The following is a 25,897-nucleotide window of genomic DNA, read 5'->3' on the forward strand; positions in this document are numbered from 1 at the left end:
CCGGACGAAACAGTGCACAGGACACAAAATATAATATCACTCTTTATCTTAAAAAGTCAAGGGCGGTGGCGGCAGGGACAGGGGCTCCTGGGGTTAAGTACACAAAGCACCTCAGTCCTCCGGGTAGTTTAGTGTCAGTTCTACAAAGTAACCTTTGGCTTCCTGGCACCAGTGAGGCTCAATCTTCTGAAAGCCCTACAGAGTCTTCCAGAAGGTGGGGAGGGAGAGGGATCCAGCAACCCTCCCTCCTCCGTCACAGTCACAGGGTGGCCTCAGGTGGCCTCGGGCAGGGCGCAGAGGAGATGACAACCTTGACAAGGAGGCATCAACATCCGAGGACTATTTACAGGGGGATTCTTCTGGGGCATGACTAGGGGTCACTTCATGAACGCCACTTCTGGAATTTCACCCTTGGCCTGAGGAAAGAGAAAAGTCAGAAGAGCCAGGTGTGCCACCCCAACTGCCCCTCCCACCTCCACCCGCTTGGAGGCCCAGGGGTCTGCCTTTTGGCATCCTATCTCCAAACTTCACCTTGAGATGAGTGAAGACCTGGGCAGACCTGGTGTAGTCCCAGTTGTTGTCCTGAAGGCACCTGCGGTGCGAGAAGGGGCAGCTCCATCAGACTCAAAATGCATTCATTCTGGCCACTAAATGCCACTTCGTTCATTCTGCACACACACTTGCCCGTTTCCCAGCTATTTATGCACATTCTTGCACAGTTTATACAAATGGAAAAAATCAGTAAAAATCCAAACATCTATTGACCTGTTGAACATAAAGGAATATTAAATAACTATCAAGAAGACTGCCCTGGCTGGTGTGGCTCAGTGGATTGAGTCCCGGCCTGTGAACCAAAGGGTCGTTTCGATTCCCGGTCAGGGCACATACCTGGGTTGTGGGCCAGGTCCCCAATGTGGGCCATGTGAGAGGCAACCACCACACATCGATGTTTGCCTCCCTCTCTTTCTCCCTCCCTTCCCTGTCCCTCTAAAAATAAATAAAGTCTTTAAAAAAAATTAAAAAATAGAACAAAATTTCAGGAGTACTCATTTCTCACTACCAGCCCTACTTCAGTGTACCCCCGCCTGCACAGACACCCAGCACTCACTTCTGGGACCACTCGAGGTTCATGCCGGACTGCGTGGAGAATGCCTGCAGCATCTCCTGCTGCTCCGGGGAGAGGGTGGGCACCGGGCTGGAGGAGGGCGTGGGCGCGGGCATGGCGAAAGCTCTCTGGATCTCATCGGGGCTGGCGTTCCTCACGAACAGCTCATCGTTCACGATGCACAGCCTTGGGACAAAAAGCACCGTAAGGAGCAGAGCACAGATCAGCTCATCCTCCCAACGTCATTCCTATTCTCATTGACATTCACGCTCAGATTCTAAAATACCTTCAAGGTGCTCCTCCCACTCTCAGCTATCACTTTTACCACCTTGCTGCTATGGACTTCCCAAGGACTCCCCAAGGAAGTCACCCACCAAACTCGCCACAATTGCACATTCCACCCCTGAACCACAGACAGCTCTCAGCTCACCCTGAACCGCTGGCTGGAACAGCGACAAACGTCCGCGTGAAGGCTCGCAGAGAGTCCCGAGACTTCCCGTCCACTGCAACGGGAACAACGGTGATGGCCTGAGTCATTCACACTGTGCGTTTACAGACAGCTTCTCAAATCACGGTCGTACTTGGCACAAAGAACCCCCACCGGGCCAGACAGGGGTGATCATGTGTTTGCGGGGGTGCAGAAGTAGGGAGGGCGGAGTGTTAGGTAGGAATCAGTAAAAACACTGTCATCTTTGTGTGCCAAGCCTTGTGTCAAGCACAAGACTCTAAGTCAGCAACACTATGAGACGGCTACCACTCTCTTTTCTTACAAACAGAGAGTCTGGGTCTCAGAAGTAATGGAACTTGCCCGCAGACACTCAGGACCACGGCTGGGACAGAAGCTCAGAGCTGCCTGACTCCCAGGCCCATGCCCTCCTAATCCCGGAGAGGAAAGACGGGGAGGGAAGGGAGGCCGAATGAAGGTGGCTTGTGGGCAGAGCAGGAGGAGGTCAGGGAGGACGAGGAAAGAGAAGGTAGCTGGGAAGCTGAGTGCTGAGAGACTCTGGCTGGGAGAACGGCCACTCCACAAACAGAACTTCAAAGGTGCTCACCTTCTTTGAAGACTCCATTGACAGAAAAACACAGCAATGTGTTCTGAAAGAGAAGGAACAGCTAGCTTTCAGGCTCCTGGCCAGAGCCTGAGGACCCCATGCCCCTGAGCTGCATCCCCCCCAACCCCCAATCCCAGGCAGTCAGGGAAGAAGTGAGTGCTTACGGTCTGGGCGCTGATGTCTACCACAAAGGAATTGATGTCGTGCTGAGTTTTGGGCAACTCATTGAGGAAGGCCACAACGTTGAGCCGCGTGTGCTTCAGCAGCCGGAACCGCAGCGCTGCGGGGTGGAGGAGAAGCCGAGGTCAGGAGCAGCCATGCACTCGGCCCCAGGACCAGTTCCTTCCGTTCCCGTCTCCCACCCCGTTCTGCTCCCGTCACACACTTACTCGGGTCTTTCAGTTTCTTCACATTTCTGCTATCCTTGAAGTACTCGCCCAAGTTACTTCTGGGGAATAAAGAAGAAAAGGGGGGGGGGGGGTCACAGCGGTGTGGGTGCTGAGAGGTGCTGGCCTGTATCTGCGGAGAAACCCTGGGCCTGAGCGGGCTCCGGGCTGCGGTACGCACCGGGAAGGGTTCTGGGGGGTGAAGGGGATGCTCAGGGAGCAGCAGGCTCCATCGTGGTAGGCATCTAGGAGCCGCTGCCGGTTTCCGGAGTCATAAATTGTGTAGTACCTGTGGGGAAAGTACAAGGGAAGGTCTGTGCTCCACAGTCTGGGTCCACAAAGGGACCCGCCAACGCCCCGGGCTGAGCTGTGCCGGGTGGGGCTGGCCCGCCTCCCCCTGCTGCAGGGGCCCTGGGATCCTTACTGCTGCAAGAAGTGCAGGACCAGACTCTTCAGGGCTTCTGTACCGAAATAGCTTCCCTGGAATCAAACAGACGTTAGGGCCGTGTAACCAATACTCGCCTCCCCACGCAAGTTCCAACACTGCCCCCCATGCTCACCTTGCAGGGCGGTAATATCGTGGGGGCGTCAACATCAAAGGCGATTGGTGGGGGTAACTCATGGCCGTCCTACCGAAAAGAAGTGAGAGTTGGGAGTGGAAACTGGAGAAAAAGGCTGGATGAGTAATAAAAGGGAAAAACTAAAAGTAAAGGAGCCAGAGGCCAAGTGTAAAGGAGACATGGAATCCTGACAGATGCCATTTTGTCTACAGACATTCCTTGGGGAAGGAGAGTCAGAGCCTGTGTTGTACTTCAGAGGGTCCCTGTCCCCAAATAAATGGTCATGCAAGCACACAGTAGGCAAGACCTTGGTGACAGCTGCTCGGCCTGGGTGTGGAAAAGTCATGGAGCCCTCCCTCCCTCCCCCCTCTCGCTACAAGTAAATAAATAAAATCTTTTTTTTTAAGTATATTCTCTCTTTTTTAAGATTTTATTTATTTTGTAGAGAGGGAAAGGAGGGAGATGGAGAGAGAGAGAGAAACATCAATGTGCGGTTGCTGGGGGTCATGGCCTGCAATCCAGGCATGTACCCTGACTGGGAATCGAACCTGCGACACTCTGGTTTACAGCCCGTGCTCAATCCACTGAGCTACGCCAGCCAGGACTTAAATAAACAAAATCCTTAAGGAAGACAAAAGTCACCCTGGCTGGTGTGGCTCAGGGGACTGAGTACCAGCCTGTGAACCAAAGGGTCACTGGTACAATTCCCTGTCAGGGCACCTGCCTGGGTAGCAGGCCAGGTCCCCAGTAGGGGGCGCAGGAGAGGCAACCACACATTGATGTTTCTCTCTCTCTCTCCTTCTCTCCCTTCCCCTCTAAAAATAAATAAATAAAGTATTTAAAAAGACGACAAAACCCTGGACTTACCAGGCGTAGTAACTTGGGGAATCGTTCACGAATGGCGCTGTCAAGAACGGGACAGAAGTGAGTGACGCTTCAGAGCCTCGGTGCCTCCTGGGCTGCTCTAGGAGCAAATACACCAATGCCCAAGGGACAGCCCATCCCCCCTCGCTCATTCTCTCCCTCCTCCCCGCCTCTGAGCTCCAAGAAAAACGGCCCCACTCCCCGCCTCACCTGGGGCACCCGGAAACGGCCACCTCGAAGGCTGACTCTCTCTTCTCTGACCCCAGTGCCACGGAAGCAGCACTCTCAGCCCAGGCTTTAAGCCCAGAACTTCCTTTCCCTCCCTGCCCCCCCTTACCTTCTACCTACTCACCTGTGCAGCCCCGGGAGGAGGGAATGGGGTGGGAGCCCAGGGGCTCCGCTGCCTCAACAGGTATCCATCAGTTCTGCCAGGTCTGGCCTTGGCCAAGACCAGAACACACCACAGGGATGGCACAGGATGTTGGGGCAGGGAGATGAGCAAGGCAGGGATCAGGAAGAGAGAAGGCCAAGGAAGGAGCAAGGGAAAGAAAAGGAGAAGGGAAAGAGAGAGTGGCAAGATGAGGCAGGGGCAAGGGAGAAAAGGGAGAGAGAGTAGAGAGAAAAAGGAAAGAGAACGAGAAAGAACTACAAGGCAAGGAAGCATTTAGAAAAAGAGAAAGAGAACAAAGGGAAGAGAGCAGCACCCTGACACAGCCCTTTCCTTCAGCTGCCCCGTCCCCTGTGGTCCAAGGCAGAAATGGGAAGCAAATCCTCGCTGCAGGGAGAGGGTAGTTGCTGCTGGCCAGGTCGCTGTCTGCTACCTGGGTCCCGATCTGAGCTGGGCGTGGGAAGCGAAGTAGCCATGGGGGCAGGAGACCTCCCTCAGAAGGATGAGGGTTGAGGCCCCTGCAAAGTTGGGGGGGTGAGGATCTGTGCCCCACCTCTGTTGGCCCCCAAGTTCTCTCCTGATGGCCCCTCTGCGACTGTGCCTGTCTTAGGTTGTTCCTTCCCTGAGGAATCTTACCCGTCTCTGGCTAACCAGCCATCCTCCGGGGCCAAGCAGGGTAATGAGAGGTATGCGAGGGAAGCGCCCCCACCAGGAGGGTCAGTTCTGTCTCCTTGGTAGCTTATGCCCCCATGGCCTCCACGCCCAGCACCTGCCTTGGGATTCCCCCGCCTCCTGGCGGGGCCCCGGCTCCGGTCACATGTCTTGGGGAACCCAGGTTTCTTCTCCAGGGAGGGCCCAGCTCACACCCCTGGGTGAGAGACAGATCCATGGCACTGGCCACCAGGCAGCCTCAACCTCAGAATGAGCAGAAAGCCCAGGCAACAACTGCGGGCAAATGGGTTGTGAGAAGAGGGTCCCTCTTGGCAAAAGGACAAGAGGGGCCACCAGTCCAGGACAAAGGAGGAACGCCCATCAGCAGGCAGCCCCAGGGGGAGGGCTTTCTCAGCCCTGAAATACCAGACTCTTGGCACACGACAACACCGTGCGGTGGGGCATATACAAGACACCCCCACTCATGGTAGGAAAGGGGAGGTGCCCTTCCTGGAACAGCAGGGTAGGGAGAGTCTAGAAAAGGCTGTGTTCAGGGAGGAGGGAGAAAGGCCATAGAACCAGCAAACAAGTAGTCAGGTCAAAAAAGGAAAGGAGAGGAGACACGGGGCAAAGCTGGGAGATATGGACAGACAACGGGAGGAACATGTGATCCTCCCAAGGACGGGTGGCTCCAGCTCAGGGCTGCACATCTCCTGCAGGCGGGCACTGGTCAGGGTGCATTAACGTGGCCTCCCAGGGGGTGAAGGTCCCTAGGAGGGGAGACAGAGGCTACGACTGACCTGATGTAGGTGGACTGATCGCGGAAGGTGTCACACAGGGGGTTTCCTAAGAGCCACAGTTCTTCTAGCTTCAGCCCTTTTACCTTGTCCAACTCGCGCTCAGATTTCAACTGCAAAGGATGGGGAGAAAGGGCAGGAAGGGCCCTGGTTAAGAGAGCCAGGTTGAGACCCACGCTCCAACCCCACCCTCATCTCTTCAATTCCTTCTTTCGCCGCTGGCCACCACCAGGCAAGTCCTTGTCACCCTCTGCTCCCCCAAGACAAAACACGCGCAGGTCTCAGTTCTTACCTCGTTGCCACAGAGGTTTAGGATCTTCAGTTTGGGTGCTTTCTGCACAATGCTGGACATGTCATCCAGCCTATATAGCTTATTATTGCTCAAGTTCAAGGACAGTAACTGCGGGAAGAGTTCAGAGGAAGCATCAGCAGGGAGGGGACCAGAGACAAATATGCCTCCCAACCCGCATCCCCTCCATCCCACCCTGCTTCCTCCCGCCTAACACCAGGGCAAAGGTCTCACCTCAGGGATATTTTCCCCAATGATTCGTAACGTAGCTGCCATACAGCTTCTACGGTTCAGGACGACATCAATATTCTGGGCCACCAAGTCTTTGGGAAGGGAAGGGAAGGGAAGGGAAGGGAGCATGAGGAGGTTTGCCTAGGCCAGTGGTAGCGCCAAACCATGCTCAAACTCTCCTCCCTGCCCGAGAGATCCCCCGGCTCCACCCATCTGAGGCCGCCAACAATAATACCTGCGTCTGAACGGAGGCCCTTGAGGTCGAGTGCTTGCTGGGAGCTATCGAATCGCTTGCTCATGGTCAGCTATGGAGGAAGAAGAAGGTTTCTGTGGTCACCGGGGTGGTGCGCTTGGGGGTAGGGATGGCGCAGGGACATGAGGACTGCTAGGACTGGGGTAGAAACACAGAAGACTTGAGCCTGCCTCACCTTTAGCTGCTCCACTTGCTCTGGCTTCAGTTCATTCAGTATCGTATGGGGCGGAGGCGAGGGGTTGATGATGATGGATATCTACAGGGAACACATTAAGGGCAGGGTGACCTCTACAGAAGCTTCTGCCCCAGGACCAAGACCCAGTGCCCTACGCACAAATCCCCACCTCCAGGCAAGCCCAGCCCCTTCTTTATTACACACCCTTCGGTTCTCCTGATCCAAAATCTTGTAGTTGACAGCCTTCAGTGCAGAGGCGGTACTGGAGTCCTCAACAAAAAACTGGGCCCGTGTGTTTTCATAGTGAAACTGCAGAAGGAAACAAGAGCCACAGACGTGGAGCCCCGAGCCCCCGGCCCACCCGGCCCCGCCCCCTTCCTCGGTGCCCTGCCAGCCACTCGGGCCTTGGCTTACCTCAATGGGGGTAAAGGGGACACTGCATTTGCTCTGAATCATACTCAGGAGCCATGCCTTGTCATATTTCCTGCCATAAGGAATCTACATGAGAGAAAGAAAGGGGAACAAAATGAAACCAAGGCTGAGCAGCAGATCCAACCTAGTGCTCCTTCCTACAGCTTGCCAAGCTTGAAAAGATTTTCTAAAGAAACACTAGTTGCCCGGACTGGTGTGGCTCAGCTGGCTGGCCATCATCCCGCAATGCAAAAGGTCACTGGTTCTATTCCCAGTCAGGGCACATGCCTGGGTTTCAGCCCAGTCCCCAGGTGGGAGAGGGAGAGACCAATCAATGTGATCTTGCACATTGATGTTTCTCTCCCCGACACCCTTCCCCTCTCTCTAAAAATGAATAAATAAAATTTAAAACACTAATTAAAAGTTTTCTACTCAAGCCAGACATGGATTCCCTAACCTTCCTCCTATCTGTTTATACCTGTTATTCATCAACGGAATCAGCTTGTTTGATTCTAAAAGTTCCAAGGCATTACTCACACCTCGCGTGCTCCTTGGAGAAGTCAAGGGACCCCAGCCCTCACAGCCTGGCATGAGCCCAAAGGAGACGTCCAGGGGAGTTATCCCACCTGCCAACTGGTTCTCACGCTTCCCTTTAGGCGGCCTCTCCTCTCCTCTCCTCCCCTCCCAATCCTGCCTGTCCCTTCCACACCTTTTCTGAACCTGCTCTCAGGTGTTCTAAGATACTGATCATTAGGAAAAAGGATGGACACCTACTTATGGGGTAAGTAGCTGAGAAGACTGATTCTGGGATGTGAAGAGTAAAAACCTTCACTCTGAGCCCAACCTCCCACTTCCCTGGTACCACCTACTTCCCAGGTACTCACTGTAATCTTAAACCAGTTCTTCGAGGTCCCATCCTGGCCGGTGCCAGCCCCTACTCTCTGCGCAGGAGCCCTGTCCCTCCGCACGGTAACGTGAATGCGGTCTCGCTCATGCCAAGCATCGCGTCGGTTGGGTCTCGTGGAATAGGGGTTGCTGTGGACAAGCAAAGAACAGGGAGAAGAAGACACAGTAAATGGTAGGGAGGTCTTCTCAAAGACCCCGCTGCACCGTTTTCAGGGCTACGGCTCAGACTGTTCAACCATGAAGCTGGTCCTGGCATTTCTCACTCTGGTCGAGGAAGAGAAATGACATGGAGTAGGAGGGCTACATAAACAATGAGTCAGTAAAATCAAACCAGAACAACTGGTCACTTACTATCTTACGCGGGGAACATCCTGGGCATCGCTCATTGCCACATCTCTGTCGTCATCCTCGAGGCGGGAAGACCGAACGCCAGTGCCTCCTCCCCTTCCAGACCTGCGGCTCCCCTCGCCGCCACCCCTCCACCGGAAAGGACCCCGGCCTTTCTTTCTTCTTTGAGGGAAACTAACACGGTCATCGTGCTCTAGAGTTGGAAACGGAACACAAATTAGAAAGCACACCACTGGCCTAGACAGTCCCCAGCCAGCACCCTGCCGGACGGGACACACACTTGCACCAGCGCCGGCCTCCACACACACTCCTGTGCCTGTCCAGAGACAGACCCTCTCTGTGAGATGGGGAAATCATGGGAAACTTCAGGGCTTTTGAAAAACGAAGCAGAAACTTGAACCACAGAGAGGAGAAACAGAATGTAGAAGTGGGAGTGACCCAAAAGGGGAACTGGACACAACTCAGACCCTCTGAAAGTCACCTGAAACCTGCTTTCACTCGCCCTCCCAAATCCACTTAATCCTCTCAGGATTTAGATAATGATCTCTCTCCCCTCCCCTTAAACCAATTACAGTGAATACAACAGTTTACAGTAAACACGCTTCTTTTATCTGAACAGTATAAACATCAGTTACAATTATGACCAATTTAAGGACTTCTTTAAAAATCTTGTTCTCAAACTGCCACTCTGAAGTTTTGGGAGTGAGCGCTTTATTTCCTTGGCCAGAAATGTCCCCTAACTCAGAATGACAAATCTTACATGCAGGTTCCAGTGGCAGCTAGGGTGCTTAACCAAAGGCAAGGTTAAGCTCCTAAAATACCTTCCAGGAGTATGACTCTCTGAATCCTGGTGTCTAGAAATAGCTTCTTAAAAAAAAAAAAATCTAAGACTTCCCAAAAAGGTCTGTCTAACGCAGTACTCTGTAAACAATATACTTCAAGAAATGACTAGAAAAGAATACATGAATAGAAGGCACAGTTAACATTCACTGAAAACTTTCTCCAGTTCCAGGCAGTATGACACTCCAGGCACCTGCTGTGAATGACCTTATTTTAACACACACACGGACACAAACTTAGGAGGCTAGATACTGTTTCTACCGGCATTGGAGAGGTGGTAATGAGGCCTGAGAGTTTAACTCGCTCTAGCTTGATGTAGCCAACTCAGGATTGAAATCGCACTGTCGTGCTCCAAATCACTAACCTGGACCTAGTGTAGTGTTTGTTCTAGCATCGAATATGTACCCTAAAATATTAAGCCAAAGTCAAAGTCTCAGGAAGTGGGGCAAGACCGACTAGACCCGATAGATAATAGGGCACAGGTAGCCCATGAACCTCACACGAGCTTTAATTGACTCACATTAAAAAGAGTCTGGCCGCCAAACTGAAATGACAGGGATCCAACACCCACAAAGTTCAAAGGAATCTCGTCACCCCACCACCGAGCCACTCGCTCAGAGCCGCAGCTCCTCTCAAGGGCACAATTCCGGAGTCAACAACTCGGGCGCCCACCCCCGAGTCCAGCCAGGCCCCCCAGGCTGTCTCGCTCCCCGCCCGCGCCGCCACCGTTCCCCTAGGGTCCCTCGCGGCCTCGCGCCCCGGGACTGCGGCCTAGGCCGGCGCCGCCCACCCGAGCCCCAGATCGCCCGGCTCCTGGACCCAGCGCCAGCACTTACCGCTGTAGGACTTCCCCCCGTCCGCCATGGCACAGCGAGAAGCAGGACGGGCTCAGGGGCGGGCCGCAACGCCACCAATCGTCCGAAAGGCCAGGTACTCCAGGTCGAAGTGCTCCTACGCCGGGAGCCACCGCATTTATGCGCCCAAACGCGCGGCGCGGCGTCGACGTCTCCAAGGGGTGGGTGGTGCCGCCAGGAGTGCCCGACCCGCTGCGCGTGCGCACTGGGCGAGCAGCCGCGCCGGGGGCGGGGCCCCACCAATGCAGGCCCCGCCCAAGATATCAGATTGCCAAGCGGAGGGTTGGGGCTGGTTTGCCGCGCCACCTGTTTTCACCCGTCTGCTCCCACGCCAGATCCTGCGGGGCTATCGCAGGAGGGCAGGCTGAGAAGCCCAGAATTGCGGACAGAGAATAGAGGCCACACGAGGGGCTCCCGAGAAATGGGAGACACGGGCCTCAGAGCGGGAATGATCGCTCACAGACCCCCTAGAGGGGTGCAGCCACGGGCTTGTCTCAGCTCAGCCTCTGCCAGCTGCGGATCTAGGCTTCCCCTTTTCTCGCCTATAAAACGGATTGTCAGGAAATAGAAAACTAAACATAAGCTCCAAGAGAGCAGGGGCCTTGACTAATTCACGGTTTTGTGTGTGTGGGTTTTTTTTTTTTTTTTTTTTTTTTTTTTTTTTTTTTTTTTTTTAGCGCAGGGCTCAGTATCATGCTTGGCAAGTAAGAACTCAACAACTATTCGTGAAATAAATTAATTTCTGATCTCTGCATCTCCCCATCACGAAGCGTTGCAGAGTCAAATGAGAGACTGACTTGTCAGGCTTTTAGTGACCAATTGTCTTCACAAACCTTCCCTCCCTCCCCCCGCCACACCACAGATGTGCTGTGCTAGGCTCCACATGGTGTGTCAAAGGGCTAGTGAAGATTCTAGCCAGGCCACCTGCTAAAAAGAGGCCAAAGGGAGAGAAAATGAAATGCAAGGGCTAGAAAAGGCATGGGCTCTCCTACACTTCCCGAAGTACGAGAACCAAGCGAGGGTATGGTGATTGTCTCTATAGCTGGAGTTTCCTTTGTGATGTGTGACACGGGAAGTCTCCCATGACCTCATAATGTGATTGTGGATCACCCCCCCCGGAGGGTGGGCATTCCAGGCAGGTCTCTTATTCTCCTGTGACTGGCTGGGAGTTGATGAGGGGTTCGGAGGGGACCAAAAGTCTCAGCTGGAGCTGGGGACAAATTCTTCACCTTTCACTCCTGGCAGCAGGCAGAGCTCCTGCCTCATCCGGCTCAAGGAAAAACTGAAGCCAACCAGGGGACGCAAATGAAACACATCCAAAAACTGCTGGAGATGGTCCTGGAAGTTGCCACCAATCAGGGACCTGCTCCTCGCTTTGAAGGGCAGTTGCCATGCTGAGGAAGAGCTGCTGAACTTGGTTCTCCTGCCTGGAGGCCACTGTGTAGAGCCCAAACCCAGGCCCCTCACAGCTACTGGCCCAACCTTCTCTGTTCAAGAACTGGGCAGTGGGCTCACGCTGCCTGTTGCCCAGGCCCTGCGACGCTCCCACCCAGAAATGACAACATGGCAAGTGAGGCTGACAGTCTTGCTGTAATTGAGAGAAAATGGGCTGCAGTGCACTTGGCACTGAGTCACCAGCAGCCGAAGTTGGGGCTGTGCAGGCAGCCAAGGTGCTCAGGGCCTCCTGCCTCACATGGAGAGAGGAAGAGGAGGTCAAATCCTAACCCAGATGGGAAAGTTGGTCCCTGGGGCAGCTTCACTTCCTCTCCTCACTCCCGGGATGTGAGGAAGGGCATCATCTCCCTTTGCTGCCAAAGTTTTCTTTGGGAGAGGCTGGGGAGGGTTTATAAAAATCGCCTAGGGGAGACGACCTCCCCCACTGACTCCCCCAGTTGGCCTCTGCTCCCTTCCGGCCACTTCACAGCAGAGTCCAGATCCAGAACCGTGTGCGTTTCACGGGCCTGATGGTGACGAGGGGAGGACAGGGTGGCCAGCCAGAGGCAAGGGGTGGGGGGGATCCAGGGCAGTGGCCATTCTTAGCGGTTCCAGGAAAACAGGGCCTTTCTCCCAAGCGCCCTGCACAGGCTCAATGACAGCACTGGCCACCTGTCCTTCCACGTAGGTTCCAAACCCCCATGGAGTGCCTCATGGTGGAGAGGGTTCAGGCAAGGAAGACCACAAAGATGATGAAGAAGACAATGAGGATGAGGAAGATTTTGATCATGAGCCACCGGTTGGAGGTAACCGACTGAAAGTACTTGAGGATCTCTGAATGGGCGGCCTCCACATCCAGCTGGGCTCCCATCACATTCTCATCGATCCTGGGGACGGGCAGAGAGGACAGGGAACAGGACACTGGATTAAAACACATGCTGCCGAAGCACACTCACCGACACGGAAAGATGGTCGCTGTGGGCAGGAGTTCAGGCGCGCTCTCTCCGGAGCAAGCCTGCGCCCTTCCCTCCCCCAGGGGCATTACCCTGTTGCCTGCCTCTCCCCTAATTGCCAAGGGCCCTTCTCGTGCTTCTGTAACTTGTTTCCTGAGTCTACACAGCCCAGCTGGCTCACTTCTACACCTCTGTGACTTTCTAAATAAACTCTCTCTTACAATTTGAAACAACAAAAAAAGTGTTTACATACAATGTGATCCCATTTTTGTGTGTATGTGTGTACAGAAAAAGTTCTAGAAGGGTAACGTTAAGTCTTGACTCTGGTTTGAAAATTGGCTCTGCACCTTATCAGCTCACGGCCCCAAGGCAGTCATTGACCTCAAATCTCCTCCTCAACCGAAAAGGAAAGAGAAAGGAAGACAACACAAAACCCACCTCTCTGGTTCCCAGGCTTCACTTAATAAAGGGCCCTGCCCACGCTAAGAGCCCCCCAATTATTAGCTATTAGAATTTTTAACTCGCCAGTACTTAGTTTTTACATTTTTGTTGAATTTACCGTGAAATTTTGGTTCTCAAACTTAATTCAGACTAGAAGGCTGTTCGAGAAATGATTTGTTCGAAAACCAAATTGCTTTTTCCCATTAGAAAGCTGTCAGCGTGAAAGGGTCGCTGGGTCGAGAACTGAAGTTTGGTTCGACAACCGAGACATTTTCTCCGTGAATAACGTGGCCGAGAACCAGACTGTTTGAGATGGTGGACGTTCAAGAACCGAGGTTTGACTGCATTGGGGTAACACTGGTTAATAAAGTCATGTAGGTTTCAAGTGTGCTAAAATACCTCATCGGTATATTGTATTGTGTGCTCACCATCCAAAGCTGAGACTCGGTATTTACTGATTTTTTATCTTATCAATATGTATTGCATTTGTAATGGGTGGGGAGACGTTCACAGGCCTTTATGGTCAGGAAATCCTGGTTGGGAGTGAGACAGGAAGAGAAACTGATCATGTGAACAGGAAGTCAGGGAGTAAGAAAAGCCCTACTTGAGGAGAACGTTTCCCTCCAGGGTACAGAGAAGTCCTCAGAGGAAAGGCAATCTTTTGAGAGATTTCTGAGAAAAAGAAAATGTTCCCCAGTCAACCTGCATATGCAGTCTGAAAAACAGATACACACCCAGGTCTGTGCAAAGGGAGTCCCTAGGAGTAGAGACTTTCCCAAGGTGTGACGAGGACAGAAAAGTTGGTGGGGCCTGGCAATCCAGCTGCAAAGTGAGGGGAAAGGCAGGGCCAGTGGCTGCGAGCTCAAGGTCCTGGGTCTTGAGGGCTGTGAGCTAATCTCGGTCCGAGTATAGGAGCCCGGATTGTACCTGATTCCCTGTTGTGTCAGAGGGGCCAACCAGAGCACCGGGTTTCCTCGCTTTTGGCTAAAATCACATTTCTTAGTGTGGGTGCGCTTGTCATTTCACAGCCAATAAAGCTCACACTGGCTGTGCTTAACAAAAATGGAAAAACAGTAAATGCAACCTGGCATATAAAAGATTTAAAATGGGTGTCCACGAATGACACTAAAAGGGAACCCTGGTGATGAGGAAACTCTGAATCGATGAGACACTGAGCGGAGACAGCAGGGGAACTAAGTAACCAAAATGGACAGGGCAGAAAATAGTGGCTTGGGAAGGAGAGGGCCGAGGGAAACGGCAGGGGAAAAGCGTGTGTTGAGGGGTTGGACACGAGAATGCCTTACGGAGGGGAAGAAACCAAGCAGGAAGAGGCTGGAGACTCACTGAACAGAAAGGATGAACGATGAAGCTGTTGTGAGGGGCACGGAAAACCAGAGGACTAGAAAGTGAGTGTAAGTTGGGAACGACAAAAAAAGAGGATGAACCAAAGAAGACAGTGAGCCCATTCTGAAAATATTATATGACCGTGATTAGGAGATTGGGGATTTTAGTGTTTGAGTTTCAGTTTCCCCAAACTTCCCAGTGGCTGAGAGTAACTGAGTTATGCTCAAGAAGACAACAGAAACTGCCTTGATGTAGCTCCATATGGCCAAGTTTAGTAATAAAGAATAATGATGGGTGCCCTGGCCAGTGTGGCTCAGCTGGTTGGAGCATCATTCCATAAACCAAAAGGGCGTGGGTTCGATTCCCACTTAGAACATAAACCCAGCTTGAGCGTCTGATGCCCAGTCAGGGCATGTTCGCCATGGCAAACAATCGATGTTTCTCTCTCTTTCTCCCCCTTCCTCGCTCCCTAAAAGCAATAAAAAAATGTCCTCAGTGAGGATAAAAGAGTAAATAAAAATTTTTTTAAAAGATTTTATTTATTTATTTTTAGAGAGGGAAGGGAGGGAGAGAGAGAGAGAAACATCAATGTGTGGTTGCTGGGGGTCATGGCCTGCAACCCAGGCATGTGCCCTGACTGGGAATCGAACCTGCGACACTGGTTCACAGCCCACGCTCAATCCACTGAGCTACGCCAGCCAGGGCTAAATAAAAAAATTTTTAAAAAGAATAATGATGGTAACGGATTATAATACACTGAAATTTTTTTAAAAATTACTATTATTCCATAGTAATTTCAAAGGCAGAAAGCTCCTTCTCGCCAGAAGAATGCCAGCTAATGCACTCAGGCCTGAGAGAATGAGAAAACTATCCCCTTCACAGATGGCTGAGTCTGATTGGCATCACCTGAAACAGGTGACCAAGCCTGTCACAACCAGTAAGTGGGTAATCTCATCAAGAGCCAAGGGCCATGACCGCCCACACAGTCAGCCAGAACATTCACCCCAGACGGAATCCACAGGAAGCACTGCACAGGCACACACGCAGGAGGACTCACAACAGGCACTGCAGGGCCTCTCAAAACAGAGTCCATGTCACGGAAAACAGCACAGGAGGCAGGCTGGACAGAAAAAATTGCAATGTGTGAATGGTGCCTGGGTCTTAAATTGAAGGAAAAAAAAAAAGCTGAAAGTGCTTTTCAGAACACCTGAGTAACTCTGAGAATGGACTGAGCGCTAGACAGCACTGGAGAACTGACAACTTGCTTGGGTGTGACAGTGGGATCGTGACAGCCCAGGAGAACACCTGTCCCGGGTGGATGCACGTTTTAGTATTTGGGAATAAAATGGCATGATGTTTGCACCTTTAAATGACTCAGAAAAAAAAAAAGAACACGAGGAAGTAAAGGTTGTAAAATGCTAACAGCTGGTGAATCCAGGTAAAAGGAATATAGGTGGTGCCTTGTGCTACCCTCTCAAACGCTTCTGTAGTTTGAAATTTTTAATTTACACATTGGGGTAGGGGGAATAACTACCATTTAATCAGAAATTTGCACACCTTCGAAAAAATAAAAATCACCTATCTCAAAATTGCAAATTCTTAGGTCTCACCTCCAGAGACTTTAGGGTGAGGACAAGGAAATCTACATACTAAGAACATTGGACTTGCCCTGGCTGGCGTAGCTCAGTGGATTGAACGCAATCTTCGAACTAAAGCATCACAGGTTTGATTCCCAGGCAGGGCACATGCCTGGGTTGCAGGCCACGGCCTCCAGCAACCGCACATTGATGTTTCTCTCTCTCTCTTTCCCCCTCCCTTCTCTCTCTAAAAATAAATAAATAAAATCTAAGAAAAAAAAAGAACACTGGACTCCATCAGTGGTTTCTAAAGATGGTACACAACTCCAGATCCACGGGCATCCAGAAAGCAAACACAGGAATGTCTATAGCTATTTTTTTAATTCATCTTTTCAAAATTTTAATCCTCACCCAAGGTTATGTGTATTGATTTTACAGAAAGAGGAAGAAAGAAACATCAATGTGAGAGAGAAACATCGATCGGTTGCCTCCTGTACGCGCCCTGACTGGGGACCCAACCCGCAACCTAGGCGTGTGCCCTGATTGAGAATCGAACCCACAGCCTTTCGGTGCATGAGATGACTTGCCAACCAGCTGAGCCACCTGGCCGGGGCCCCCTTTATTCTCCATTTGACTGTAAAACTCCTTCTGGGCCACTAAGGTGGGAGTGATGGCACAGGTTAATCCAGCCCTGATCTAACCAACTCCAGAGGGCCCTCACCTGGCACCCCCTCCGCTCAGCGGCACTCCGCTCACAACCGCAGCATCAGCATCTCCGAGCGGGAGGCCAGGAGTGTCTCCCTATACCTCGTCTACCGAGTGAGTGCGGCTGCTGAGGTGTCGGTGCCGGGAAACCCCCTGTATACGAATGTGTATGCGCAGTCTCACACAATTGACAGCACAGGGTACAAACGCTCTCATGCTGGGCGCAGGGCACGGGGCCCACTGGGCCGTAGCACCATCCTGTACACCAAGAGGCTGTGGGCTGGACTCTGGTCAGGGTGCATACCCAGCTTGAAGGTGCCACCCCCGCCAGTGCATTCCAGAGACCACAGATCTGTTTCTCTCTCCCTCCCCCTTGCTCTAAAATCAATAAACGACCCTGACTGGGTGTGGTCCCAAAAAGTGAAGGGTCACTACAGTGGGGGCACATGCCCGGGTTGCAGGCTCGGTCACAGCCGGTCGACCATTCTCTCTCCTACAGATGTTTCTCTCCCTCTCTGCCCCTCTTCCTTCCCCTCTAAGAATAAGTAAGTGAAATCCTTAAAAATAAAGTAACATCAATAAACGTATCCTTGGGTGAAGTGCTGTGGGGAATAAAATCCAACCAGGACCGGGTGTTGCCAAAAGGCGTAAGAACAAGCAGGCCACGCGTGGCCCTGTGGGCCCCTCCCACCTCCCACACCTCCCCCCTCCCAGTCTCTCCACCCACGGCCTTGTTCCTCACTGCCCGAGGAGACCGACCAGCCCCGGCACCTGTGAAACACATCCTGCTCTCCCACCTGCCACCGGCTCCTTTCTTTTCCCCCTGAAGACCTAGTTGGCTACACCCATCGTTCCGTGGATCCGGCAGCTTCCCACGCAGCTGGCAGAACGGAGCTCCCCATCCCCAGCTCCCCTCAGAGCCGAGCCCACCACACACGCACTGCATCCCCCTCCCTCCTCCCGTCTCGGGACATAATCTCAAGAATTCAACCCCTTTGCTCCGTATCAACAATTTTTATTTCTCTGTTGACTCATTCTGATGAGCACACTTTTCTTTTCTCCGGTTATTTGTTTAGAAACAAAAAACAAAAAGCCTACCTCTCGGCTCCCACTGGGCAAACTTGAAGCCTGAGCACCGGGAATAACGGCTGGGTCCCCTGCTGGGGTGCATGCCTGCATTGCAGGCCAGGTCCCCAGTGGGGGCGCACGAGAGGCAGCCCATCCACGCACCTCTCACACACCCGCATTCCTCTCCCATTCTGTCTCCCCCCGCCCCTCTAAAAATAAATAAAATCTGCCCTGGCTGGTGTAGCTCAATGGATTGAGCATGAGCTGCGAACCAAAATGTCGCAGGTTCGATTCCCAGTCAGGGCACATGCCTGGGTTGCAGGCCACAGCCCCCAGCAACCACACATTGATGTTTCTCTCTCTATCTCCCTCCCGTCCCTCTCTAAAAATAAGTAAATAAAATCTTAAAAAAAAAAAGAAAAAGAAAATTGCAGCAATGGCCTATTGAATGAATGCTAAGTGCCAAAGAGGGGGAGCAGATAAAATGCCTCTTACAGCAGCAGGTGGCGCTAGAGGAGCCTCCCTCCCCAGGTCTCAACCTCCACCTGTCCGAGGCTGCTCCTCACCTTTAGCCACACTGGTCGCCCCGATTCTCCCATACAGCGAGAATGCACGGTCACAGGGCCTTCACACTAGCTGTCCACACCACCTGCAATACTCTCTTTTCTTTGCACGGTCAGATCCCTGTTGTCATTCAGGTCCCAGCTTCAATCACTATCACCATCATCATCATCATCTTGCCTTCTTCAGAACAGCCCTCCCTGCCACCCAGTCTGATACCCCTTGTCAGTCACTTTCTCAACACGTCGCCCTACGTTAACTCTCTGTATAGCCCTTCCACTACTTGAACATTTCTTGTCCATTCTTTTTTAACAGCTGTCCTCACCTGCCCTGCTGAACTCCACACACACGTTGCACAAGTCACACACGTCAGTACCTGACATGGATCAGGTGCCCCGTAACACCTGTTATGTTGCTGGCACAGATGGAGGCAGGTGACCCGGGCCCTGTGAGTGGGCAGGGTTCACTCTGCTCTTCTAAAGGGCGGCTCCTGGGGACCTTTATGGTGCTGACCCGCAGGGGACAGAAGGCCCCTCTGTCTCGGGTGAGAGCGTGCAGGAGTCTCACCTCTGAATGGTTTCTTCCTGTTCCTTCACCATGTGTGCCAACTGCTGAAAGATGGAGCCCAGCTCAACAATTGTGGACTCGATGTTCTGCATGGTGTCTGCCCGGCTCTGAATGTAGGAATCCTTCAGAGGAGAGAGCGTACACGTGAGCACTGGGAGCTTGCTCGGGGCAGGGCCTGCCTCTTTAAGACCCTCCCCACTTGCCATTTCACCCAGGGCACACTCCAACACTGGCCTGTGGCCCACAGAGAACAGAGGGGCCACTGCTCCCCAGCTCAGAGCCTGGGTACCTGCTCATCAATGAGTTGTAGCTGCTGGCTGGTCCGAGAGTCCACCATGTCAATGGCCACGTCCCCAGAGGCACGGGACTCTGCCCCCAAAACCACAGCACCTCCCCCTGGAGGAAGAAAGAAGACATGGCCCGTTTTACTGGTTAAAAGCAGTTTCAAAGCCCACATACTCTGGATTTGAATCCCAGCTCTGGCACTTACTAGCCTTGTGACCCTGGACAAGTCATTTAACCCCTCTGAGCCTCAGTTTCCTCACCTGTAAAATGGGGAATGATAATAGTTGTTTTCTCAAAGGGTGGTTGTGAAAATTAGAGACTGTGAATAAGGTGAGTGCACACAAAGTATCAGTGAGTGTCATTCCTCTGAACATGACTGCATTCAGCCCCAGCGGTGGGAACAGGGCAGACTAAGTGTGGACCGTGAACTCGAGCCATCAGGTTTGGCCTCTGAGACGTACGGCCTCGCCAACTTCCTTGCCCCTCCACTCTCCTACCCAGCCCCTGCCCTTAGAAGATGCCATCAGAGCACCTAGGCCTTACCCACCCCACCCCACCCCACCCAGACTCCCTGCCCTGCCCGTGACTTACCCAGGTGGTTGGGGGCAAGGGGCAGGGCTGACACGGGTGCTCGGGAGAACTGCTCCCGCCGGCTCTTCTGCTGCTTCAAGTTCTGGGGTTGGGGACAAAATGCAAAGGCCCTGAGGCGCCTGGACAGCAGGCACATTAAAGAGGTCCCTCCTGTCGGCCCAACACCCAGACGCCCTTGCCCTTCCACCTGTCTCTTTACCGTCTCCATCTCCCCCCCCAATTTCCTACCCCCCCCCCACCCCCCACACAGATGCTTCTCACCTCCGTCCTCACTTCTAAAACCGATTTGAAGTCATTGGACATGGAGGCCAACTTTGACTAGAAGAAAAGGAGAGAGGGTCAGCCGGAAGAAGACAACAGCTTCTTCCCTCCGTCTCGCCCCTCCTGCCCGCAGGCCCCACCTGCAGGGAGACCACGATGGTGTTGGAATGGGTTTGCAGGTGCCGGCCGCTCTGGCTGCCCTTGGCCCTCACGAAATCCTGCAGCTGGGCGATCTGTTTGTTGAGGCTGTTGATGTCCTGGTGAAAGAGCCAAAAGAAAAACAGTATCAGCCGCGGAGTCCTCCGCCAGGGTCTCTCCCACCCGGATGCCTCTGGCAGCGAGGGCAGAGTAGGGGTTACGAGCAACTGTTCTTCGTCAGACCACAAGGGCCTGCCAGGGTCTCCAGCGCTCTGCGGTTTTCTCAGGCTCATTCCCTGCAGAGGAGAACCGCAGGGGCGTAACGTGGCCTCATCTGTTTGCAAACAAATGACTTGTTTACCCTCTCCGTCCTGCTGCCCTTCTCCACACCACGGGCAAACCTTGCGGTCACAGAACCATGTACTAGGGAAAATTCTGCCTTGGCTGGCACGGCTCAGTGCATGGAGTGTCGTCCCACAAAGCCACTGGTTTGACTCCCGGTCAGGGCACGTGCCTGGGTTCCAGGCCTGGTCCCCAGTGAGGGTCCTTGCAAAAGGCAACTGATCGATGTTTCCCTCAAACGTCGATGGTCTCTCCCTTTCTGTCTCCCGATTTCCCCCCACCCCCCGCTCTAAAAAATCACTGAATATGGGCAACAAAGCACCTGGGTTGTACTCAGGAGAAGAGCCAAGGAAGGAAGGAAGGAAAATGAAGAGTCAAAGGCAACACTGTTTTCCAAAAGCATCGATGAGACGATGTCTATATACAAAATTCCTTTTAAAAATGATCGCTGCAAAAATGAAAGCTGTGACTTACTCAAGGTCACGCACAATGAGTGGCCCAGCCAGGCCTTCTACACCAGACCGATGCCTCAGCCACCCCCCAGCCCAGCCTGCAAAGAGCCACAAGGGACAAAGGAGGCCACTAGAGAAGGGCAGAAAGCCTGGTCCAGGGCAGCCAGCCAGGGAGGAACCAGAGGGAGAGGGACACGGGGAGGGGAACGAAGCCCAGAAGAGTGAGTTCCAGGAAAAGGCTGGCTGGAAAACCAGATCAGACAAGGGAACTTTTACAAGGGAACTTCTGGAGTCTCTCCAATGATCTCCCCAGTCAGTGTCCTGGCCCCAAGCGCTCTCCCGAGACTCCTGGATGGCTTTCACTGCTGCCTGGTTTGTCCTTTCGGATTGGAAGCTGATGTAGCCTCCTCAGAGCGATGTGTCCAAAACCACACCCCAAGTTTCTTTTCACATAACATCCCCTCTACTGGGTTCTCGCTTAGGAAATGGCACCACTGCCCTGACTGACGTAGCTCAGTTGGTTAGAGCGTTGTGCTGATACGCCAAGATTGTAGGTTCCATCCCCAGTCAGGGCACATTCAAGAGGTGACCAATGAATGCGTAACTAAGAGGAACAATAAATTGATGTCGGTCTCTGCCTCTCTCTCTCAAATTAATAAAAAATTTTTTTAATAAAAATAAAGTAGGCCCCTACCTTGAGTAACTCATGTGCCTTACTTCTTTTCAAAGGATTTATGACTATCTGAAATTGCCTTTTCTGTTTATTCATATCGGGTCTCATTCACCCACTTAGAAAGGAATTTCCCAGACACGAAGGCCACACATCTGTACTGTCAGTGACTGGAGAACAAAGGAGCCCTCACCACAGCCTGTGAGGCAGGTACTGTCATTATCGCCTTTCATTTACAAGGGCACTGAAGCTCAGGGCAGGCAGGCAGCTTAGGTCACACCGCAGGGGGTGGGCCTGGGACTGGAACTCAAGTCTGTCTGAGTCCGGCAGTGCCTTGCGTGCCTGTACAATGCCGCCGCACTAGGGAGTGGAACCCTCTCTTTTCTACCCAGCACAGCGTCTCTTGAATGTGTCGGCCCTTCAGCCTCTGCCACAATCGCCTTTGTGCTGGACGACCTTGGCAGGGTCCCTCCTGGCCTCTCTGCCCCTCCGCGCTCCAGGTCTTTTTTACCCCCTCCATCCGCGGTCACTCGGTTTCATGTTTTATGCTTATTCTATTGGGCTGGGAAAGCAAGGACTCCAAACTGCCAAGAACTCAGTGTCCATCAGACACAACTGGGATCCAGGGTCTAATGGCCGGTACATCCCAGGGCATTCAGAGCGAGTCCGTGCTCCTCGGCAAGATCCACGAGGACCTTCACACCCGGCCACCTGTCTCCCTTTACAGCCTCACCTCCTGCCAGGTACTCATTCAGTCAACAAATACTGAGGGCCTACCAAATACCAGACACTGTTACAGGCACTTGGGATACATCTGTGAACAAGCAGGAAAGGAAAAAAAAATTCTGCTCTTGTGGCACTTACATTATTTTTTCTCTTTTCGAGGGAGAATGAGATAGGTGGGAGGGAACAGAGACAAACAGTAAACACAGCAAGTGAATTATAGAGAATGTTAGACTGTATCAAGTGCTATAAAAAAGAAAACAGCAAGGGACACGAGATCAGCGTTTTGGCTGCGGGATTATCAAACAGCACAGCCAGGGCAGGCCTCCCTGCGCAGGTAACGCTGGAGCAGAGACTTGAACTTCCCCTTCTGTAAGCCATACCTCTGTGTGCCCTGTTTTCTCTGTCTGGGAAACCTGCCTCTGCACAAGCCTCGAAACCAGCTCGGGTCTGACCTCCTCCCCAAAGCCTTTTCCAGTGTTCCCAGACTACCTAACCCATCTTTTTGGAAAACCTTTCCTGTACACACCCCTCCTACTCACGTGAGTCTGAATTTATGGACAGAACCCTTGGAGGCAGGGTCTTGCCTCGTGTTTGTGAGAGAAGCGCCCAGCCCCCAGGGCTTTCTCTGTACGCAGCAGATGACCGATGAGCAGCTGCCCACTCGCGCACAAGCACGGTGTTTGGGGCTGACTCTGGCAACCTGCTCTGGGTCTCCACGGCATGGAGACGATGGTGGTGCTCCGACTGGAAGTCTAGGCTCTCCTGACAGCCAGCAAGCTCACCTGCTTGATGATGTAAGTCAGCTCCTCAATTTCCACCGCCTTGTCGTCGAAGAGGGACTTCCGCTTTGCCACTGCAGAGATAAAGGAGAGGTCATGGCGGGTGATGCTGAAGATATGGATCGGGGAGGACGGTTCCTCTGCCCTCTCCCGGTTCACTGTTCCACCTCCGAAATGCCCCGAGAACACTCACAGATTGTCAGCTTCTCCAGCTTGGCAAAGGTGTTGCTGAGGTCTTTCCCAATGCGCCTGCAAGCAAGCAACAGTAACACCACTGTGGGAAAGGGCAGGAGAGGGCCGATTCCCCCAGTAGCTCCAGCACAACGAATCCCAGCCCCCACAGCCAAGGTCACCACGGGCAAGCCCCCTTCTCCTCAGGCACTGCATCGGCCCACCACGCCACTCCTCTCAACTCACTTGGCCATGAGGGTGAATTCACTGCGCTGCCGAACAGCACGCAGAGCTGGTTTGTTTGTCTGTATTCCATTCTGAAAAGCAACGTCAAGAGGTGAAACTTTCGTCCCCTCCGCCCCATTACCAGCTTTCACTGTTCTCAGGTGTCCACTAAACTCTCTAGTACCACTGGTGTCCTCCCCCAGACAGTCTAATTTTAGTAGTAGTAGTAGTAGTAGTAGCAGCAGCAGTAGTTCAGAGCCCAAATTTGAAGACTAGGAGACCTGGGTTCAAATCTTGACTATATCACTTACCAGCTGGGGAGTTTGGGGCAAGTTACTTAAGGTATGTGGAATCTTTATTTCCTTGTCTACAAAATGAAGACAATCCACACACCTCCCACGGTTGTTGGTAAGGTTAAAAATGAGGATGAGAAAGGGTTCTAGCCAGAGAGCTGGTACATTCTGGAACACTGAACAAACGGTAGCTCACATTACCGTTCTGTGCTTCTACTCAGGGGATCAGAGAGAGCTGGAAAGCTCTTGCCAATCATACAGAAGAGCGGCTAACAAAAGCTGAGCAGTAAAAATATTCAAAATTACAGTCACTCAGGTCCTACTTAGATTCAGAAGATCTGGATCAAGACAAGGAAATGCAATTTTTAAATAAGCACTCCAACTTTGATAAAGATTATAGGCCTGGCTGGTGTGGCTCAGTGGCCTGCGAGCCAAAAGGTCCTGGGCTCAATATCCAGTCAGGGCACATTCTTGGGGGTTGAGGCTGGGTCCCCAGTTTGGGGGCCGTGGTGAGAGGCAACTGATTGATGTATCTCTCACACATCAATGTTTCTCTCCCTCTCTTCCCCTCTCTAAAAATGAATAAGTAAATCTTTAAAAAATAAGATTGCAAATCTATCTACAGTAGAAAACGTCCTCCACGGTACAGATATAAAAGCTGAGGGCCAACTAACTCCCCTGCGGTCACACGGCAAACTTGGGGTAGAAGTGTCCCGGAACTAAAATTCAAAGTGCTTTCTCTAGGCTAAAGACTTTTTCTAGGACCTGTTCCATATCCAAGCCAAATATATCGCAGCCACCTCTCATCCTGAGCTATCCCCTCAGGAACAGCAGCCCTGCCTTCTAGGGAATTCCTCACACACAGAAAAGTACGTTTGCCTCTAGGTAGCTAGCTAGCCCACCTCTTAGATCCTACCGTGCCCTCCAGCCTGATCAGTTCTCTATCAGGTTCCCGCAAGAATGATTTCAATCAACAGTGCTGGGACACACACAGCCTCTCCCAGAACTGAGTACACCTCACCCCTGCCTTTCCCACTCCTGGTCCTTACCTGACGGTTCTGCAGGGATTTGCAGGCAGACAGGAACTCTTGGGTCCGATCCCGGCAGGACATGGTGTCGGGAGGGGGAGGGACCAGGGCCACTGGGGTGGGCAGAGGGGCGATGTCGCTGCTGCTACTGCCAGCAGTTGCAGGGGACAGGACTTGTGTCTTTGAGAGACCCAGGTAGACACCCTGATCCGTGTTCTTAGACCCGTAGCGTTTCCGCGGGATCATTGAGACGCATAACCTCGGACTGATGTGGAGGGGAGAGTGTCATTCCCCCGGCCTCTTTCCCACAAATTTCCCCCAACCAGCAAATTCTTGGGCCCCAAAGCCCCCCCCCCCCCCCCCCCCCCCGCCCCCAAGATCCTGGGGCCAGACGGCAACAGGCAGGGCCCTACTTCCTTTCCGGCCTAAGCCATTCCCCTCTTCACTCTTCTTCCAACTTGGCTTGGGCAGTCAGAGAGAGGGTCAGGGGCCATGAAGCAGAGACAGGGCCAAAGGCCGGTTCCGTGGTCCCAAGGCTCCAGCCCGGCCTGTGCAACTGCCCCAGGCCGTAACGTGGGCCCACGGGTTCCTTGGACTGGTCAGGGAGAATTAAATGGTAACGGACCTTCTGAGGGGGTACACACTTCGGTGGGAGGAGGGGGGAAAAAAATCTCTGGGTGTTTATTTGAAACAGGAAGTTCCACCCCCTCAAGCCCCACCTTCTAGGGGACTGCAACTACTGATTAGCTAATGCCGACGTCTTTCTCATTAGAGGCTTCCCTGATTGGACACCGAGGTATTCACTCACCGCGAGCCGGGCGGCAGGACCTGTCCGCTCGCCTCCGGTTCCCTTCCCCCCTTCGTGTGGCCACCGCCGAAAAGCCTCTGCCCCGAGCCGATACAGCTGCCAGACCACTCTTAGAGTAAGCCCTACCTCCTCTGCCGCCTGCCGCCTGCCGCCGCCGCTGCCACAATCTCCTGGGTCGTCACCGCCTCTTCCCTTGGCACGGAAGCCTCGGAAACTCGACCAAAAACTAGAGGCCGCCACGTCACCTACACGTAACCCCACCCCCGGTGACTGGAGGACGGTGCCACGCCTTTTCGAGCCCGGCAACCGGCAAGACACGCCCCACACCCAAATACTAGAACGACTCCGCCCTTCCATTGGCTAGACCG

General features: G+C 52.9%; 2 protein-coding genes and 1 long non-coding RNA gene across 3 annotated transcripts; 1 reads left to right on the forward strand and 2 right to left on the reverse strand.

The window, feature by feature from the left end:
* Window positions 1-24: 24 nt before the first annotated feature.
* NXF1 (nuclear RNA export factor 1) lies at window positions 25-10,548 on the reverse strand. Its single transcript, XM_028515384.2, has 21 exons — window positions 10,093-10,548; window positions 8,420-8,609; window positions 8,047-8,197; window positions 7,166-7,249; window positions 6,956-7,060; window positions 6,752-6,832; window positions 6,559-6,628; window positions 6,327-6,415; window positions 6,096-6,203; window positions 5,807-5,916; window positions 3,971-4,007; window positions 3,104-3,172; window positions 2,968-3,023; window positions 2,725-2,832; window positions 2,547-2,605; window positions 2,322-2,437; window positions 2,158-2,200; window positions 1,536-1,608; window positions 1,109-1,291; window positions 532-592; window positions 25-416 (listed from the first exon to the last, which is right to left on the reverse strand). Exons 1-21 carry the CDS (start codon window positions 10,118-10,120, stop codon window positions 378-380), a joined length of 1,860 nt encoding a protein of 619 aa, XP_028371185.1. The 5' UTR covers window positions 10,121-10,548; the 3' UTR covers window positions 25-377.
* Window positions 3,097-4,139, forward strand: LOC118501387. Its single transcript, XR_004904032.1, has 2 exons — window positions 3,097-3,185; window positions 3,974-4,139. It is a non-coding gene; the product is annotated as an uncharacterized LOC118501387 (long non-coding RNA).
* Window positions 10,549-11,681: 1,133 nt separating the features above from the next.
* STX5 (syntaxin 5) lies at window positions 11,682-25,815 on the reverse strand. Its single transcript, XM_028516538.2, has 11 exons — window positions 25,656-25,815; window positions 24,743-24,986; window positions 23,422-23,492; window positions 23,198-23,253; window positions 23,008-23,078; window positions 20,038-20,154; window positions 19,898-19,954; window positions 19,637-19,718; window positions 19,050-19,156; window positions 18,761-18,882; window positions 11,682-12,431 (listed from the first exon to the last, which is right to left on the reverse strand). Exons 2-11 carry the CDS (start codon window positions 24,965-24,967, stop codon window positions 12,272-12,274), a joined length of 1,068 nt encoding a protein of 355 aa, XP_028372339.1. The 5' UTR covers window positions 24,968-24,986; window positions 25,656-25,815; the 3' UTR covers window positions 11,682-12,271.
* Window positions 25,816-25,897: the final 82 nt, after the last annotated feature.

Source organism: Phyllostomus discolor, chromosome 6 (genome assembly GCF_004126475.2).
Source record: "Phyllostomus discolor isolate MPI-MPIP mPhyDis1 chromosome 6, mPhyDis1.pri.v3, whole genome shotgun sequence".
NCBI lineage: Eukaryota > Metazoa > Chordata > Mammalia > Chiroptera > Phyllostomidae > Phyllostomus > Phyllostomus discolor.